Source organism: Echiichthys vipera (assembly GCF_963691815.1).
Source record: "Echiichthys vipera genome assembly, chromosome: 10".
NCBI lineage: Eukaryota > Metazoa > Chordata > Actinopteri > Perciformes > Trachinidae > Echiichthys > Echiichthys vipera.
The window spans coordinates 22,194,639-22,213,670 of record NC_139835.1 but is presented as its reverse complement, the minus strand read 5'-3'; the positions used below and the strand labels follow the sequence as shown (position 1 = coordinate 22,213,670).

The 19,032-nt window shown below is 40.7% G+C and overlaps 3 protein-coding genes across 4 annotated transcripts; 2 read left to right on the top strand and 1 right to left on the bottom strand.

The window, feature by feature from the left end:
* Positions 1 to 485: 485 nt before the first annotated feature.
* Positions 486 to 1,646, top strand: gpr45 (G protein-coupled receptor 45; the record flags this gene model as incomplete). Its single annotated transcript, XM_083921406.1, has 1 exon — positions 486 to 1,646. One exon carries the CDS (start codon positions 486 to 488, stop codon positions 1,644 to 1,646), a length of 1,161 nt encoding a protein of 386 aa, XP_083777532.1.
* Positions 1,647 to 5,696: 4,050 nt separating this feature from the next.
* On the top strand, positions 5,697 to 8,766 carry cUnh2orf49 (chromosome Un C2orf49 homolog). 2 transcript variants are annotated; one of them, XM_083921875.1, is made up of 4 exons: positions 5,697 to 5,808; positions 5,964 to 6,118; positions 7,423 to 7,675; positions 8,504 to 8,766. In XM_083921875.1, exons 1-4 carry the CDS (start codon positions 5,698 to 5,700, stop codon positions 8,558 to 8,560), a joined length of 576 nt encoding a protein of 191 aa, XP_083778001.1. In that variant the 5' UTR covers position 5,697; the 3' UTR covers positions 8,561 to 8,766. The 2 variants fall into 2 exon arrangements, with proteins under 2 accessions (XP_083778001.1, XP_083778000.1); XM_083921874.1 differs by having other exon boundaries at positions 5,964 to 6,127.
* A 3,362-nt stretch (positions 8,767 to 12,128) lies between these two features.
* Positions 12,129 to 17,458, bottom strand: fhl2a (four and a half LIM domains 2a). Its single transcript, XM_083920999.1, has 6 exons — positions 17,413 to 17,458; positions 14,748 to 14,923; positions 14,462 to 14,636; positions 13,221 to 13,390; positions 12,901 to 13,087; positions 12,129 to 12,803 (listed from the first exon to the last, which is right to left on the bottom strand). Exons 2-6 carry the CDS (start codon positions 14,901 to 14,903, stop codon positions 12,652 to 12,654), a joined length of 840 nt encoding a protein of 279 aa, XP_083777125.1. The 5' UTR covers positions 14,904 to 14,923; positions 17,413 to 17,458; the 3' UTR covers positions 12,129 to 12,651.
* Positions 17,459 to 19,032: the final 1,574 nt, after the last annotated feature.

Sequence of the window (19,032 nt, the reverse complement as noted above, 5' to 3'; positions counted from 1 at the left end):
TGCAGGGTTAAATTACTCTTTGTTAATGTAGTCTGGTGGATGAACACATGCTGTGAATATACAGTGAATATATATAAATACAATTAAACTGATGTATATTCTTTTAGGTGGGGCTTTTTAAGATGGCTGCTTCAGTTGTGTAGCTTCGGGACTCCTGTCTGCTTCTTCAGACTGGGGGTGTACCGACCACCATCTACTGTAGGTAAAACACTGACTATGTACCTCATACAACTCCCATTCAAAAAATCTGAACAATCTTTTTAATGTAATGCATCATAGACATCCATTAAAATCATAGAAAGCACACCTTGTCAGTATAAGAGTATAAAAGTTTGTATGCAGGTACAATTTGTTCTGCTTCACATTTGTCAATACTCTTTCTTTCTCAGATGGAAAACCACCCGCTGGAGGACACCGTGCGTATCCCACAACATTAATCAAACATGTACCTTCTTTTGGGCTGACATCCCTTGAAAAAAGCTGCTATGGCTTTTTGCAACGAAAGCCTGCTGGAGGAGTGCGGGTTCATGGGGCCGGACAATGTAGAGGAAGCAGCTGAAAGTGTCCCATCAGAAGCTGCGACTCCTCTAATCTCCGTCACTCTGCGTGTGACCCTGGCAGCCATAATGATCTTTATGATTACTATTGGTTTCCTTGGCAACGCAATTGTGTGTCTGATTGTTTACCAGAAACCTGCCATGCGTTCTGCTATCAATCTCCTCCTCGCCACGTTGGCATTTTCGGACATTATGCTCTCTCTGCTCTGCATGCCCTTCACTGCGGTCACTGTGGCCACCGCCGACTGGAGCTTTGGAAGCGGGTTCTGCCGAGCGTCCATCATGTTGTACTGGCTGTTCGTCCTAGAAGGGGTGTCCATACTCCTCATTATCAGTGTGGACCGTTTCCTCATTATTGTGCAGCGGCAGGACAAGTTGACCCCACACAGAGCTAAACTGTTGATCGCAGGTTCATGGTTGCTGAGCCTGTGTGTGTCTCTGCCGTCCGTAGTCGGGTGGAGGACAGGTGCGGCGGGCATCGGAGGTGCCTGGGCACCGCAGTGTGTGCTGGGATACAGTGACTCTTTGGCAGACCGCGGATACACTGTGCTGTTGGCAGTAGCAGTATTCTTTGTACCATTTGCTGTCATGCTGTACTCTTACATGTGCATCCTCAACACAGTGCGCCGCAACACCCTGCGCATCCACAACCACACCAGTGAGCATTCCTGCCTGCCAGCCCTCAACCAAGTCAGCAAAATGAGACTGACTGGGCTGCAACGCCCCCCTCAGATCAAGGTGGACATGAGCTTCAAGACCCGAGCCTTCACTACTATCCTCATCCTCTTCGTTGGCTTCTCCGTGTGCTGGTTGCCGCACACAGTGGTCAGCTTGCTGGCCGTGTTCAGCCGGCAGTTCTACTACAGCTCGGTCTTCTACCCTATCAGCATAGGAGCTCTGTGGCTCAGCTACCTGAAGACGGTCTTCAACCCCGTCATCTACTGCTGGAGGATCAGAAAATTCAGGGAGGCCTGTCAGGAGTTCATTCCCAAGAGCTGCAGACTGTGTCCCAAAGTGCCGGGCAGGAGCCGCAGGAGAGTCAGGCCCAGCAACATTTACGTGTGCAGCGAGACTCAGTCAGCCGTGTGAAACGAGGAGGACCCGTGTGTGCAGATGCACAAACCAGCAAGTGTTAACACTGGCATGAACTGTCTTTAACTCCTCAAAATAAGCAATCAGAGGCGAATAAAGTTCAACTTCAAAGAAAAAGGATCTCACACAAGAATGAACTTTCAATGCCATTTTATTTTAGTGCTCAGAGAAAAGAGAACTTGAACATCTGCAGGAAGGTCATGTGAAACAATGGAAAGCGCCAGAACAGCTACTGAATGGACCTTATTGCGTCTGATGCTTTCAGTTTTAAGATATACCAGTTTATATCTGAAACCTACTGCCATGGAAACAAGTTTATATCCTTCTTTGTCAATGACTTTCTGTTTCTTCACACTATAGACTCAATCTTCAGGCCTTGAGCATAGTAGCCCAGTGGTGATATTTTCTACTGTCAGTTATGTGATGAGTTTCACAAAAAAAAATCATACAAGGTATTAATGTTTAGTGATGTTCTCAGTGGAAAGTGTGTAAGCTTCCTTTAAAAAAAGAAGAAATCTGTGCAGAATTAGGACCATACGAGTTGAAGCTGTTATTTAAAACCATGAGTGTGTCAACAAAGAAGTGTGTAAGTTACTGAGTGTTTACTTGAATGTATTATCTTTTCATGAATAACAAAACCAGGTAAATAAATACACTTTTAAAAGAGTTTGCATTGACCGAGAGACTGCTGAGTGGTACAATGAAAAACAGCCTCTTTTATAATATACATAATAACAATAGGTTGCTGGGGTACTGAAGACATCTTTTCACTGTGAGTGGATGTATATCTACCTCACTGACGACAACATACTCAGTATTTTGATTCACTATTCATGCATCCATTTTTAGATGACTGTATAAATGCTATAAAGCTGCAAGACCACCTTTAATCTTTAATAGAGGTTTTATTGCTGTACAGCACGAAGCAGGAAGATGGTACTGTCATCGAAAATTCAATTTTCTGCTAAATTCTCAGCCTCATTATCAGACTTAATTGTTTGATTTAATTTGAATTGCGGAACAGATCAGGGATGTCGGTGATGATCCACATGAACCAGGTCACTGAACTCCACAATCTTTTGAAGAGAAGCAGTGGGCTTTGATGAGACGTGTGGTCTCAGGAAAACACGCTGACGTGAAAAAGAGGCATGGTGTTGGTGGTTTATAATGATTTATAGAGCTCTATATGTGTGTGTAATAATAATCCTTTAAGAGGTTTTGTTGCCTGGTGTGATTTGGATTAGTATTTCACTCTCTTGAAGCTCTGACAGTGCAAAAGTGCAATCTCCTCTAAAGATGGACAGTCAAATGTATTAGATTCACATTCACAAATGACAAAGAAAAGCAGCAAATCGTCATCATTCGAAAGGTGTGAAATTTATAATGTTTGGAAATTTTGCTTGAAAAATGACTGAAACGATTAATGGATTATCAAAAAAATACCTTTTCTGTCCATCAACTAATCGATTAATCACTAATCACGCTCTGAAAGAAGAAGAAGAAGAACTTTATTTATCCAGCAACGGGGAAATTACATTTTTTCACTCTTATTATTAATCATGTTACTCACACAGGCCCGAAATACACACACATGGACAGACAGGACCTATACATGCAATTAAGGAGAGATGTTAGAGCGAGGGGGCTGCCAATGACCGGCGCCACGAACATTTGGGGGTTCGGTGCCTTGCTCAACAGCACCTCGGCAGTGCCCAGGAGATGAACTGGCGCCTCTCCAGCCACCAGTCCACGCTCCATACATGGTCCACACAGGGACTTGAACCAGCAACCCTACTGTTCCCAGCCAAGTCACCTATGGACTGAGCTACTGCCTTATGTTTGAAAGGTTTGGACCTGAAACTCACAGGATCCAACAAAGTTATAAGCCATCTAATTGAATTATTTTTTGTTTTAGACTGACAATTATTAACTCCTGAACTATAGAGAGAAAAAAGTAGTAGTAGTAGTATTACCACAAAGTGACGCCTGAGCTCAAAATGTCTAAAGAAGAGCCTGATGCTCAAAACGTCACTTGGTGGTAATTAAATGTTCTTGTGAGTATCATCTACTGGGGACTATTTTCCATATTTTACACCTTCTTCTGTCTCGCACCTTTTATCACCTGGATGTGAACGCTTCTCTAAACCTTTCTGCAGAAAACAAGCTACTCAGTTAATGTCTAATATGAAATATGTCTGTAATGTTTTTCACTTAGCTGCTAATTTTCCCCCCGTCTCAGAATATGTTAATTCTTTAATGTGTGAGATAAAAAAATAAGTGTTTTACATCCATTATAGACACACATAAACATTACATTTACGCAAAAGTCAGAGCCATGGCGAACACTATAAAATGTAAATTTAGGCCCTACGTAACACCAACGCACAAACTCTCCCTCTTAATTTAAATCACATGCTTGCTTCTACATCACGTTACTGTCCTAACTGAATTAGTCCTTAACTCACTAACTCTCTGATCTGAGCCTGTGACAATAACTCTTCAGAGGCTGCAGTATTTGAGTTACATTGATATGCAGCTGAGAAACACATTATTCCAGGACTGTAAAGACAAATTAGACCTAGTGCTGAATATAAATCCTTACAATGAGAATAACGTGGATCAAAGTTGTTTTGCAGCCAGCCTGTGTATTGTTGTTATGTTTAATACAACACTGCTTTCGGGCCCTTGTTGACAGAAAATTCTTCTTGTTTGGTGGACGTAAAATCCTTAAACTGCTGAAGCATGACTCTAATATCACAAAACTTCTTAAATTAATAACATTAGGGATATTAATCTTAATGAGATACTTATCTCAATGATCAACCCACCAGATACGACCAATGACTGAATCAGCATGTGATCTGTTTTTAACCACGGACAGGACATGATTAAGATTAACATGTGACTGATAATTTACAAACTGAAGTACCTCTTATATATATATATATATATATATATATATATATATATATATATATATATATATATATATATATATTATAGAAAACATCAACCTGGCATGTTAAAAACCCTCTTGGATCAGCTGGAAACTTCGCTGTCACAAAACAGCTGTTTTTCTGACAGAATGAAAAGTTTAGACTTTTTTAAGAGCCCTTGTTACAAATATGATCTTATAAAATATGAGGCAGTGCAATTAAACTAGCCAACAGACTCATTAGATTAAGGTATGTTTTCATATAACACATTAAAAATAACAATTAAAACACACACAAACCTACATATTATTTTTTGGCAGTTTTCCAAACCTTTATTATTTAGGACAGACAGGAAATGCCTCGAGGACCTTCAGCCTCTTTACATGTTGCAGCTGCTAAAAGTGATACCAATTTTAATTACTTTGTATACTGCTGGGTAATAATAATAATAATTATTAATAATAATAATAATTATAATAAAAATACAGTAGAATCAGCAAATTAACTAAAGTTATCAGACAAACGTAGTGGAGTACAAAGTATGATACCACACTGTAGAAATACTCTGTAAAAGTCCTGCATTAAAAATGTCATTTAAGTAAAAGTACAAAAGCATCAGCGTCAAAATGTACTTTAAGTGGAAAAAAGCAAAAGTACTGATGCATAATTGCCTGTTTCAGAATAATATATCATTGGATTATAATTATAGACTGCTCAAACCACTGAGCCACCCGCCCCGGAGCTACATTTTTAATTGCTTTACCCGCCTAAGAAGCATGAGAGCACTGTATTTAACTTGTAATGTTAAATATAACAGCAAATCATTTAATGTAACATTACTTGGATAATCTAGGCTTTTGTTTTGAAATACACGTGGGTGTACTATTTAAAAAAAAAAAAGAAAAAGCTTTTAATAAATATTTTATATCCAGGAGAAAAGGAGCAAATTTAGGTAGAAGTTTAGCATTTTTTTGTTAGTGAATGAAGAGTTTTGTTTATAGGATAACAAAATTAAAGAGCATTATGTTCTGGGTGGTTTCTGACTGAGAGGTGATGACGTCATGCCGTGTTGTTGTGGCGCGGTGCATCCCGGGAAACGACGAGCATCCAACATGGCGGCTTCCACGGGTGAAGATGGAAAGACCTCCTGTACCTTTGATGTGGGTCTTTTACTGCACCCTGAGCTGTTGTCTCTGGAGTTTATGCAGCTCATCTTAAATGAGGTGAGTTAAAGTTGAGAGAGAAACGTTGAAAGAAACATTTAACGCGGGGGTTTAGATAAAAATATCATATTGTTAGCGAGCCGGCTAACGGTCCATTATGTGTCATCAGCAGCGGTTGGTTAATGTGTGAATGTTGTGTCTCCTGTCTGAACCAGAAACGTGTCTGTACCAGAGGCTGTGAGAGTCGGGACCGGCTCACGGAGCTTTACCTCCAGCATGTCATCCCGCGGCCGCAGAGGACTTTACCCGACAGCCGCTGGGGGAAGAGGATGGAGAAGACCCGAGGGAGGCGGACACCGGCCGGGCACAGGTCAGACAGGTAGCGCCTCCTACACTGGAGGCTCTCAGGTGGACCTCATTGTGTCTTATGGGCAGTAACTAAGTATATTTACTTTATCAGGTTTAGATACTTATGCTTTCTGTGTTATGCTACTGAATACTTGTACTACATGAACTATTACATCTCGGTTGGACAGTGGTGTAAAGTGACCAAAGTACATTTACTCAAGGGCTGAACTTAAAGGTTGAATATGTAGAATCTTCATTAAAAGCTATATTGTACCAGTCATTGGCTGTGGCATTGTGGGTTGCCAGGGTTGTCTGTTGTTAGGCGCAGCTACTGTCGGCTGGCACTGGCTGCTTATTTGTCCCAGCAGCTGAGTGACCGGAGACGGGCAAAAACTAGAGTCAATATAGGCCAAGCATTCACTCAATGTGCCGAAATGGCTACGTTTCTCTTTGATCAGTAAGCTAACTTTAATGTTTACTTAACTGTAACAGCTAACGGTAATGGCTAACAGTAACTGTCAGTTAAACTCCTCTGCAACACTTGTTTTTGTGGTGTGATTTGTTGGAGGGAATGGGTTCAAACAGACTCAAACAGACTCCGGTCTCCTGGAGGCTACTGGACCGGGTCTGACCAACATGACAACCTGACTGCTATTAATTATATTTTATTGTTGCAACTACGACCTTGAGACACCAGAGGGCAGTGTTCTGCTCATTCTCCATATTCAACCTTTAAGAACAATTTTGAGGTACTTGTACTTTATTTCCATTTTAATGCAATTTTATTTTATTTACAGTATCAAATCATAACAAAAGTTATCTCAGGACACTTTACATATAGAGTAGGTCAAGACCACACTCTGACTTATTTATGATTTACATAGATCCAACAATTCCCCCATGAGGCAATCTTGTGCACCCAGTGGCAACGAAAACCTTCCCTATAACAGGCAGGAACGTCAAACAGACCCAGCTCTGTGGAGGACGGACATCTGTCTTGACCGGTTGGGAAGGAAGAAAAGGAGAGAGAAAGAGAGAAAAGACAGACAGATGGAAAGAGAGCGACAAAGACAGACAGAGAGACAGTCCTAGAGATGCAAACAACCACAAAAGTAACAGTAACTATAGTAATGTGAATATGACTTATATGTTATGGCAGTTATAGTAGAATAGTAGAAACAAGTACAGCTAAAGTGATAGAATATGACAGTGATAATAATTATTATTTTATGCTACAGAGCAGCGTTGCTCGAAAATAGATCCCTTACCGTTAATCCATGTGAGTGTTTATGATTGTTGTTGTCATTGTTGTTTGGTAATTTCCAGTTCCAGTAACGACCACAACAGGAAAAGGCCTCTGATTGTGTTTGACGGCAGTTCCTCTCACTCCGGCCCACTGAAAGTAAAGAAACTAGAGAGAACCAACGTGTCAACAGGAATCACTGACAGGTTAAAACCTCCTCCTGCTGCGAACCTGTCCAAACCCACCTGCAGGCTCTCTGGAAACACATCCTCCTCTTCCTCGTCCATGAATTGCAGCACTGACACAGCTAACCTCAAACAAGAGGAAAACAGTTCGGTAGGACCTTTTTGTTCTGTCACCTCAGTTGTGCGATTCAAGGAAATGTGCGTAATTATTGTTTTGTGCTGCTTTCTTTTTTTTATTTTTACAATACTTTCACACACATGAATCTTTGATTTGCAATATATTTGAAATACAACTATAATAATGAGGAGATAAAACATACCCATATAATAGCAAAACTTTTATCAAGAAAAGCATAAATTGGTCACAATGTTCTTTCAGTTTTCAAGACTTGTTGCAGACATCAAATCATGTGGGGAGAAAACTGTTGTGATGTCTTTTCCCCTCGAATGTTCTGTGCAAAACAGAAAACTTGTGATAGATAATTATTATAATACCAATAATGCAATAATCTGTTGATATTGGTATTTTTGTCTGAGCACTAATACCTGCTGTTGTTTCTGTAAGTGTGGCTCCGTCTAGTATATCCTGTTACTGCCCACTCAAACTACAGAGTCCGAGCATATAGTTTACGCGTGCTTCAATAAAACATAATCCACGTTCTTCGTTTTTACAGTTTACTGAAGGGTTTTTAGCAAAGAAACAAACATCAGCAAAGTGTTTACATGGAAAAATGTCTTAGCAGACGACAGTTAAAACCTAGTGTGCTTTTCAGGCTCCAGAGCTTCCGCTAACAACAAAACATGCACAGATCCGCTTATTAACCAATCAGAAACGAGGGCTGGTGGCAGCTACAGTTGGTTGAAACGATCCCACTGTAACAAAAACAAATGCTCAACTTATTTGTTAATAAATCAATCATACCAGAAAATATGTAAAGTAAATAAGTGTCTCTAACAGTTTCATCTTCCATCTCTACAGGATGCAATGAAGTCTCCAGAGGGGAAGAAAAGGATCCAGCATGTGACGTGGCCCTGACCTCTGACCCCTGTTCACACAGACCTGATGGGAGCTCAGGCTCTGAAGGACAAACAACTTTCTTCCCACCAAATGTTGGTGCCCAGTATCTGTGCTTTCAATTGCCCCACTAATTACAGCACAAAAGGGTTAAAAAACCCTTTTACCTGCGTGTCAAAGCCACCTCACGGCTCTCGTTCAGTCCTGAGATCTGACCAGATGTGGTGTTGCTCCGAGGTTCGTCCTGTTATTTAAGTCATGAGCTTCCTTGTTGCTTTCCTCAACCTCAAGTGCCCTTACCATCGCAGATCAGCAACTCTCCTCAAGTCCATGGAGCCATTCAAGAGGACAAAACAAGTAACACTTTTTTGTTTGACAGAACAAGTAACACTTTTTTGTTTTTTGAAATGCCATTTATGGAATTTATGGTTGTTGATTTTGTGTTTCTGTGCACAACCTGGTTTTGGTCAGAGGGCTTCCACTACTGTTTTGCCAGGGTTAAAGGTGGACTTAGTTGTCTGGGTTTTGTTCAAAATGTTGTAATTGGTAGTAAAATGACTTTAATAGACTGATTCAGTTTGAAACAAATGCTATAGACTCTCATATTTTGAAGTTAGGGATGCACCGATCTGACTTTTTCAGTCCTGATGCCGATACCTGGGCTTAACCAGTGTTGAATTAATAAGCTGTATGCCTCACTGACTGGAAGAGATCATTATTTTATGTGTAAGGAAACATCCGGCTTGACTCAAACATTATTTTCCTAACTTTCTGAAACAAAATGTAACTGGACCAGCTGCGATGCCAAATCAGGCATCCTCACTTACCAGTTTACTTCCGGCACCCTTGCACACACCATACCCATATTTAACCTCTGCCTTCATTTTGGTCTCCTCTGTTGAGTTAAGTGAAAGCAGATGAGACTGTTGTGATGCTATCACAGTGAAGAAATCTGTCCACAGACAGAAAGACAAACACCTGGCAAAATACTCCAAAACTGCATTTGTGGTAGTTCCCACTACAGGAGGGACACACACGCACAGGTTTAAAACAATACTAAAATCACTGTCATGGCTGTTAAATAAATACATAGATATAAATTTATTGCATTGTTATCTATTTATTATTGAAAAAGAGGGTGCATCAGCAACTTGTAAAAAAAATTAACAAGAATTATGATTCAAGTGCAAACCTTGTAAATGCAGCAGCAAATTGGTCAAAACTTAAATAAACTGAAATTAAAATTCCAGTATATAATGTGTATGTACTGTATTCTCCCAAATATAAGACAGTGTTATTATTCTTGGGAATCCGCCTGAAATAGGGGAGTCACATTTTGGGGGCCAAGTTAGTGCTTCTATAGGCCTGAAACATGGAGAGACAAGGCGATCGCCCTGAAAAAAGTGGCTCAGATCACCCAACATGGCCGACAACTGAGGAGGCAATATGAGGCCATTTTAGTATAATGGCGTTTAACGCAGCAGAGTCTAAGAGCTGTCAAGCAGCCAAGAAACATGGGCGGCTCATCAGAGATTTACGTAGCTGATCTATTAGATCCAGGAGGTATCACTTGGGTTTTTTTGTGGAGAAAGGTTATTTCGGAACTGACAGATCATTTTGTTTGTTTAATGGTTTCCTGAAGAGGTTTGAGAGGAAAGACTCATTTTGTTTTGCTCGTTGGAACGGTGGGTTTGAAATTGGACACTTGATCAAAAGAAAATACTCTTTTTTTTTTTTTTTGTTAAACAGGATTTTGTCTTCAAAAAGGCCTTTTTCCCAAAATGATTCTTAAAAAAGGAGCGTCATCTTATATTCGGGACAATGCGTTAAACTGTCAACAATACCTGCTCCAGATCCCGATTGAGTCAGTATAAGACCGGTGCATCCCTATTTGAGATTGTGACTGATGGTCAGACATTGTCAACACGTTCTGAGGCAGTGCAAACACAATTCTGTTTTTCTCTGTATCTTTTAAAGGAAACAAACCAGACATTACGTTTACCCTAGCTTTTTAGAAAGTGTGTGTGTGTGTTTTGAACTGGTCCTAGGTGTCATTTTTCTTCTCAAGAAAAGGTTTGGCTTTTTTTAAACCCCTGTGCTGTTTCATAAGTTGTTCAGGGTTTTAAAATATTATTGTAGTCTTGTATTGTACATATGATGCATATAACACGGTGATTTTCTTACACTACTGGATCATAATCCACTGCTAAATAGCATTATGTATTTGAATATCGTCCTTTTAATCATCAAAAGAAAGGAATATTGATTTAAACGGGAATATTGTCTTTTTAAAGAGTATTTATTCTAAATTTTGCCTGATTTTGGACTTTGCAGCTACTGTCTTTGAAACGGATATAGAGTTCATCAGAAACACACAGGATACTCACACAGCGTTTTGAATCCATTGACAAATCCAGTGGCATGTTTGTACCAACAGTTTTTTAAATAAATTGTCTCTAAAATAAATCATTTTGTTGATTTTAATTACGGAAGAAAAATAAACAGCCTTGTTGACTATGGCGGATATGCTGGTATATATATTAAACCTGAAGTCAGTAACTTTCTATGAAAAATACCTTTTGTCATATTTGCTGAAACAGTCACTAAATCCTGACAACATGAGACGGACATGTTCCCCCCAGCGCTGTTTACCAGGCTCATGAAACTCCGATCAAACTGTGGAACTAGTAATAGTAATAATAATAATAATAGAAAAACTAAATATGAATCAAGATTCTGTTACAGTATTGTTTATTTCTTGCATGAAGTGTTTTCAGTAACCAGATTTGGTTACAGTGTAGCTGTAAAACCAGAACATTTGTGACCAAGTCGAGCTAAAACCATAGACTATAAAAAACTAAAACTAAGCCACAACTCGGGGAGCAGCAGGTGAAAGGCAGCAGCTACATGTTTGCTTTCCACAGATTATATCATTGTGCTGTCAAGATATAGTTACAGTTTCAGCAAATATGAAAAAAAGTATTTTTCATATCAACTTCAGCTGTAATGTACTCTTAAACGTCTTAAACTTAATGTTGTGGTAAAGAATATAAAATGATCTAAATTCCTCCTCCTTTACTGGCATCATCAGACTAATTTGCAAATGCTTATGTCTGCATTTTCACTTTCCAAGGCACGTTATCACCGGTGCAGACCAAAATACCTCTTGACACAAGTAGATAGACCTACAACCAATCAGGAGCTTGGGGCATGGCTTGGTCCTTATTGAAGCAGCAAAACAATGGTGGTCAGGTCCCAAACTCCCTGATAAAACAGCTAAACTGTAACTAAAATATGTTTCTGAAAACACTTTATGTAAATAGACAGTACAGCAACAGATTCTTGATTGGATCTGACTTTCTTAGTTTGATCTGAATTTGTGAGCTGCTCAAGCTGCTGGAAGTCTGGCCCAGACGTCTCCGCCTGAGCAAATGAAACACGAGCTCAGCAGAATCGTGTGGTTTCCAGGCTACTTACACTCATCAGTCTGTAATAACTTTTGTACATATGAGTGCATTTTCTGCTCAAATGTTGCCAATAGAAATTTATTGACTCTTTTGTGCTTTTTTGTATCAATATTCCATTTATTCATGTGATTTCATGCACAGCTGCAGTTAGCAATTACTGTATAAGAGTAAAGACACAGTTTTAATATATTTAATTGGTAATTGCAGAACTCATTCACAAAACCTCTACTGATATAACATCAAGCTAGTCCATGCACAAAGCAGTAATTATAATTACACTTCAAAGTGAAAAGTCTACAATAACATTGCAGATTTATTTCAGAATGCTTCATCCAGTGTTTATCTGCAAACATCTTGCTGTTTTATAAGCAAAGGTTTTTACATTAATGCCAACAGTTATTTGATTAGTGATAACTTTGTCTCAAAGAGTTAACATTAGACTTAAATACACTATGTAAATTCAAATGACTCTGTTAGTAGTTTGTATTTCATGGCATTCAACAATGTACATTCATAGTTATGCTAGGGTGTGAAGATGCTATGGATGCTACGCTCTGTGCTCTGATAGTATTTATTGTATCTTTGTCTATCCTCCGTCACAACATGGCCATCCAATCAGACGTGTCTGTCCTCCTTCAGACTGAATTAGATGTCCTTGCCACACTCTGGGCACAGGATATCATCACGTTCAGTGAGGAAGCCACGGCCAACCAGGGACACGGAGCACTTCTTACAGTTGAAGCAGTCATTGTGCCACTGGCGCTCCTCGAATGAAATGTACTTGCTGCCTCCAAGGCCTGAAAGTGAAGAACAAGACGAAACCAGTGAGACATTTCAAAAAACAATCCCCTTTTTAGATTCAGGGAGACCAACACATTGATAAATTGTGATTACCGCTGATAGGGGTGGTACAGGAGGCACACTTCTTGGCATAAAGGTTGCAGAAGCAGTTGAGACAATAGGCAAAGTCATCTCTAGAGGTAAACCTCTGGCCAGACAGCTGCTGTTTGCAGCTAGTGCACAGGAAGCAGTCCTTGTGCCAGGGCTGGTCACGGTAGGTCACCCCACCAGTGGTGATGGGCTTAAGAGGGAACAAGGATGTCATACTGTCACACTTTTTAGTTGCACATACAGGTGTAATCATTGTTCTTTGAGTGAAGATGGGAGAATAATTGAGTATTATATTATGTATCAATTCCAATTGGGTGTCCTACCTTCTTGCAGTGCACACACTGCATGGCAAACTGCTTCTCATAGCAGGGCACACAGAAGTTATGGTTGTCCTTGGGGATGAAGCTCTTGGTGCCAATGGGCTGCTGGCATCTCTGGCAGGTGAAGCAGGTCTCGTGCCAGCTGTTCCCCTTGTGCTCCATCTTCCTGGAGCCTTCAGTGAAACACAAAGCAATGGACGTGGTTAGTGAAGGAATAGTAAGACAACAGCAATTAGAGGAAGAAAAAAGATGTGTTTTAAATTCAAACTATAGACACTGAAATTATTGTACATTTAAAATTGTCAGTGCAATTCATAGAAAAACATGTGTGTGTGTGTGTGTGTGTGTGTGTGTGTGTCTTCGTCATTGTTCAGTAACATCTACAGAAATAGTAATGTTTTAAATGTTCGTATCATATTATAGTTGTCTTAGTATGAATTCAGAGGATATCAGAATATGCGATAATACATGTGGCACCATGCACATTTATTCATGGTTTAATGATTGAGGTGTGCTGTATCTGCACACATAATTATATATTTTGTAAAAGACTTAGTTAGACTAGTCACAGTTTATTACTATGGCTCTATTTGCAAAGATGTTTGATTTTTAAACACATGAACAAGGCATCAATACCCAATATCCCCATTACTTTTGGAGTTTGACATTAGCACACAGCAAACAGAATATCACCGCTCTGCCGTTAAAGAACATTTAGAATAAAGACAATGATAAACTTTACAGAAAGATAGAAACATCTTGATGAGAACCTCACTTAAGAGTGATGTAGACTGAAGAATAAGTTCCTGTTCTTCCTTGTGACAATGTGTGTTGGTGATGTTCATTTGGACATAACAATAGCCTCTTTGTGCTGTATTTTTACTACTGCAGTGCTTCAGAACTCAAAAACTTAACCTAAAAATGGACGTTGTTGTTGTTAATTTCCTCCGTTGCTATTTGTTGTTCCTGCTGTAAAGGCAGTTCCTACTTTAGCCACTTGTGTTCATGTATCCCGTGCTCATTTCTCCTGTACATGACGGGTTAAAGGAGACACTGGATATTGTTCCCAGTTGTTACCATGATGACGCACCCTAAGCGGCTGCTGTACACACCTGCCCAAACATAATTACTCTGAATTATTGTGTATATGGTGTAAGACACATATGAAAGATTTGAGAAACTGGATTTTACTTTATGTTGCCTTGACATCGCTAACTGGCAACCTGACTTAAACATGTTCCTACCTGGCATGATGGTTTTTTTGCACTCGTGGCACTTGGAGGAATACTCATTGGAGTAGCACTCGGTGCAGAGGAGCTTTTCATCTTTGGTGGAGAAAGGCTTGTCCACCAGCGAGCGTTTGCACTGGAAGCACATGAAACACTCCTCATGCCAGTGACGGTCCTTGTACGACAGATCCTGCAAGAGCATCATATGGACGGTTAGACAGGCTGACTGTGATGTGATTACTGTTCAGGACAAAAAGAGCACGTTAGGGCTCATATGCATGTATTTTGTGACATTTCTCACCCTGGTGTTGCAGCCAATGGGCTTCTTGCACTCCTCGCAGGTGTTGGAGTACAGGCTCTCGTAGCATTTCACACAGTAGGGATTCTCCTCCCTCAGAACATACTTCTTCCCAAACAGGGACTCCTTGCAGTAGTGGCAGTCGTAGCGCTCTGTCATTTTGACCTAGAGTCACTCACCTGAGAGAGAGAGAGAAAGGGAAAAGACACATGAAGTGAGAAGAACGTATTCCTTCAAAAGCTGAGGTAGAGTCCCACGTCCGGTTAATATATGAAATAGCTTCATCTGGATGATTTTCTACATCATAACATTAAGTTTTAAATAGTTCAAATGCATCTTTGCAGTGACACTGACACTCAGCAGACAGTAATTAGAGATGGTACAATAAATGTTTTCCAGGACATATCAGTATTAAGATCCCTGAGTGTTTTTTTCTTTCCATATTGTATTTCCTCCCTTTCATCTCTCTCTCATCTCTCAGCGGCCCTTCATTTTGTTCTCGGTGTCAGAACTAGAAGGTGACAGATGAGGATATAAATAACCCCTATCAGTCCTGCTTAGAGACAGTCAACTTTTGCCCCTATTGCATACCAACGCCACCATGCTGCTTTACACCGACCCATCCATCGCCTCGCGTTTCAGCTGTCAGCACCAGATCACTGTATCCCTTGTCATCGTGCATGTGTGAGTGTGTGGGTCTATAAGTGGGTTTGAATGGCACTTGTAATAATGGCTACTCACAATCTGCAGCTGTTTGCAGTCTGCCTGTTAAGCCCTCTGGTTATCCCACCTGCGCCCTTTATACCCCTATCCTCTGTGGACAAGGATAGTATTGGCTATATATTTGAGTGTACAGTATGTGCATCTTTATGAGCGAGAACAAAATGTGTAGTTATCTGGTACATACAGTGTTTAATATCAACCTGGGCTTTTGTTTGTCTATTTATGTGACTATGTGCTCCACAAAGCTTCGAGCATCGAAGAAGGCTAGAGAAAAAGGTGTGAAACTCAAATTTCCTGTCTCCTTATACATTCTCTCCTGTCTCTTCTGCTTTTTTTTTTACGTCATTACTTTTCTTATTGAGCTACTCTTTTTTTTGCAGTTTTATTGTGCTTGGACTATCAGAGCTTCTTCCCTTTGATCTATTTGTGATCAATTCCCACCTCAGCGGTCCAATGTGAGATCTGTGAGTGATTTTAGACGTTATAATATCCCAATGTCAGCTGTGATCGCCTCCAGTCCCCCGTGACCCCAATAGGGACAAGCGGTTGAAGATGAATGAATGGAGATGCATAATCTGCCCGTCCTTTCTCCTTGGAGATATTCTCAACCCCTCCCACATTCCCTCATTGTCTATTGCTCTCTCAATGACTCGCCTAGCTTATATAAGGATTTATCTGACTCCTAAAAATAAAAAAGGATAATCTCAACTGCCACAAATAAAACCTTGCTGCTATTCAGCCATGCCATGCATTTGTTTCCCACATTCTGGGGTCTCTTTGATGCTGCCCATCTGGGAGTCTCTCAGTACAATTTGCTTCATGTCAAACGGAGCAACGGCCATTTGAATGGCAAGGTTTTAACCTAACCTGGTGTGACTGTGTGGCCAGAAATTTTCCTCCACCTCTCTGTGCAAGTACTGGGTTGTTTTGTTTAAACATACTCTTATTTTACAGTTTTTGCAAGGATTTAGTTGTTAATTAAGATGAAAAACCAATTATATCGTCTTGTGAATTGAAACCCTACAATCTACAGCTCTTTATCCCTGATTCCAGATGTTCTCATTATGCAGCCACCCAACCAGCCAAAGAAATGCAAACCATAAACCAGTACTTAATGTGACAGTCAGACCTCTAAACAGCTTGCTTTCATTACTTTTCTACTCTTCCAAAGCAACAGTTGTGGAGGAATTCCTGGTCAATTAAATAAGTACAAATAATAGCCTCGTAAGTAGATAATAATATAATGAAATTTAAATAAATTGAAAATGTTCCTATTAAATCCTGAATCACATGCACTATAAATAAAAGTTTGCAGTTCAACATGAACCCTTCCACCAACTGTAAAATTACAAGCATCTGGCTATTACCATACTCCTTTATATGTAGAGATCTTTTCAGGAACATTTCAAATCCCATAGTTGTTGTATTCTATTAACAGGGACTTTTTGTGCACCTGAAAAGTGTAACTAGAAGATTTTAGCCTGAATTGCATCACGCCAAAGTTTGTCACAATGGAAGCCACTAAAAACTGACACCTTTACCAACACAGTTTTGCTGAAGGGAAGTGTGAGCTTGATTAGAGGGGAGGAAAGAAGGGTGGAAATGAACTCTGCCAACAGGGGTCAACAGGGGTTGTGCATTTGTTTTGGAGATAGATGATAAAATGATTTAATGAAAAAAAGGAAGTCAGGCTGTCTCTGGGACAGACATGAGGACGGACAGTGGGGAGAAAGAAGAGGTGGTTAAATAGTGGAGGTGCTGTGCACAGGTGGAAAGAGGGGGAACACGAGCAGGTGGGTCGGGAGGCAGACGGGAGCACAGTGAGGAGCTGTGTCCCGGAGGATGGAAGACATGGTGGATGAAGACCAGTGAAAGGATGAATGGGTGGAAAGATGGACGAGCGAATGGATGGATAGTGGAGCAGTTGAACAGAGTTAGGTCTTACCTTCCTGTCTGAGGAGTGTGTGCCTGTGCGGAGTCTGGGGCAGACTGAGAGCGGAGGCTCCGGGGGAGCTGTAGTAACTCCTGATTGCATTACTCCACCCATCAGGGGCTAATTGGAAATGGGGGAGGGGCCAATGAGGGTGGATAGCAAAAGGGGCAGTTGATCTATAAATACAGCGGCGCTTCACAGAGATAACCCCAAGGCCCCCTTTCACTCATTCAGTCACCAGCGAGACCGCGTGGCCTTTTAAGGTCACTCAGTTGTTCACTCTGTCACATACTCACTGGGTGATTCACTTGCTCACTCACTCGCTGAAATTTCAGCTTCCTAATATTTGCATTTGGCTTCACAACAGCCTCATCATATCATCCCTCCCTATCCCTTCTCTTCCTGAAGAAAGGTCTCAGCTGCTGTTTTCTTTACATCAGAGATATCTATCACTATCACACACACACACACACACACACACACACACACACACACACACACACACACACACACACACACATACACATACACATACACATACACATACACACACAGACACACACACACACACACACACACACACACACACACACACACATACACACACACACACACACACCACACACACACACACACACACACATACACACACACACACATACACATACACATACACATACACATACACATACACATACACACACACACATACACATACACACACACGCTGTTACATAATGCCATAAACATCCTATGGCCGGCTGATGCGTGATGGAAAAGAGGCGAATGGTCAAACGTCAAAGATTGTTGTCCTGTGAGATTTGTCCCTACTCATGTGTCTCGTCTGTCTTTACCTCTCTATAGTTCTCCACACACGGGAATACGGATTAGATCCCAAACCTCCAATGTGTCGGTTACAGTATCCAGGCCTGGTAATGACAGACACCCACATGGTTTCTAAGAAAATTGTAGCACTATTTTTTGAAACCCCACACTCTCTTGTTCACACTGCTACACCCCCGTTCATCAATCACAAGCTCGGCCCAAGTCTTTCTGTCCTTATCCCAACTCATCCTCTTTCTCTCTGTCTGTCTCTTTGTCTGTCTCTTTCTCCCTCGTTCTTTCTCTCTCACTGTCTGAAACAGGTTATCCTGACCTGGTGGTCTCTGGACACTCTCCAGTGAGAAAATGCGTCACTAGATTCAAGTGCTCTATTTATAGACCGCCATAGAGACATTGGTGCTTCACAAAGTGTGTGTGTGTGTGTGTGTGTGTGTGTGTGTGTGTGTGTGTGTGTGTGTGTGTGTGTGTGTGTGTGTGTGTGTGTGTGTGTGTGTGTGTGCGTGCGCGCGCGTGCGTGCGTGCGTGCGTGTGTGTGTGTGTGTTGCCTCTATATGAATGAATATACATATATATTGTGTTATTGTTATGTGTTGTGTCAGGTGGTGGAGTGACATTTTGTACAGTCCCCAGAGGATTCAATGCGTGGTTTAATTTGTGGTTTTGAGTGAAATATCTCAAAATCTCTTGATTTGATTGTCGAGAAATGTAATACACACATTCGTGTTCCCCTCAAGATGAATTGTAAGATCACTGGTGATCCCTTCACTTTCGTCATCAGTTCTTCTTGTT

Bases quoted from the DNA above. Each gene is read 5' to 3' on its own strand.
- cUnh2orf49 (XM_083921874.1), top strand. From the start codon at position 5,698: ATGGCGGCTTCCACGGGTGAAGATGGAAAGACCTCCTGTACCTTTGAT. The intron at 6,128-7,422 runs GTAGCGCCTCCT...GGTAATTTCCAG, and splicing joins GCCGGGCACAGGTCAGACAG to TTCCAGTAACGACCACAACA. The intron at 7,676-8,503 runs GTAGGACCTTTT...CCATCTCTACAG, and splicing joins AACAAGAGGAAAACAGTTCG to GATGCAATGAAGTCTCCAGA.
- fhl2a (XM_083920999.1), bottom strand. From the start codon at position 14,903: ATGACAGAGCGCTACGACTGCCACTACTGCAAGGAGTCCCTGTTTGGG. The intron at 14,637-14,747 runs GTGAGAAATGTC...ATGCTCTTGCAG, and splicing joins CCATTGGCTGCAACACCAGG to GATCTGTCGTACAAGGACCG. The intron at 12,804-12,900 runs GTAATCACAATT...CTTCACTTTCAG, and splicing joins CTGTACCACCCCTATCAGCG to GCCTTGGAGGCAGCAAGTAC.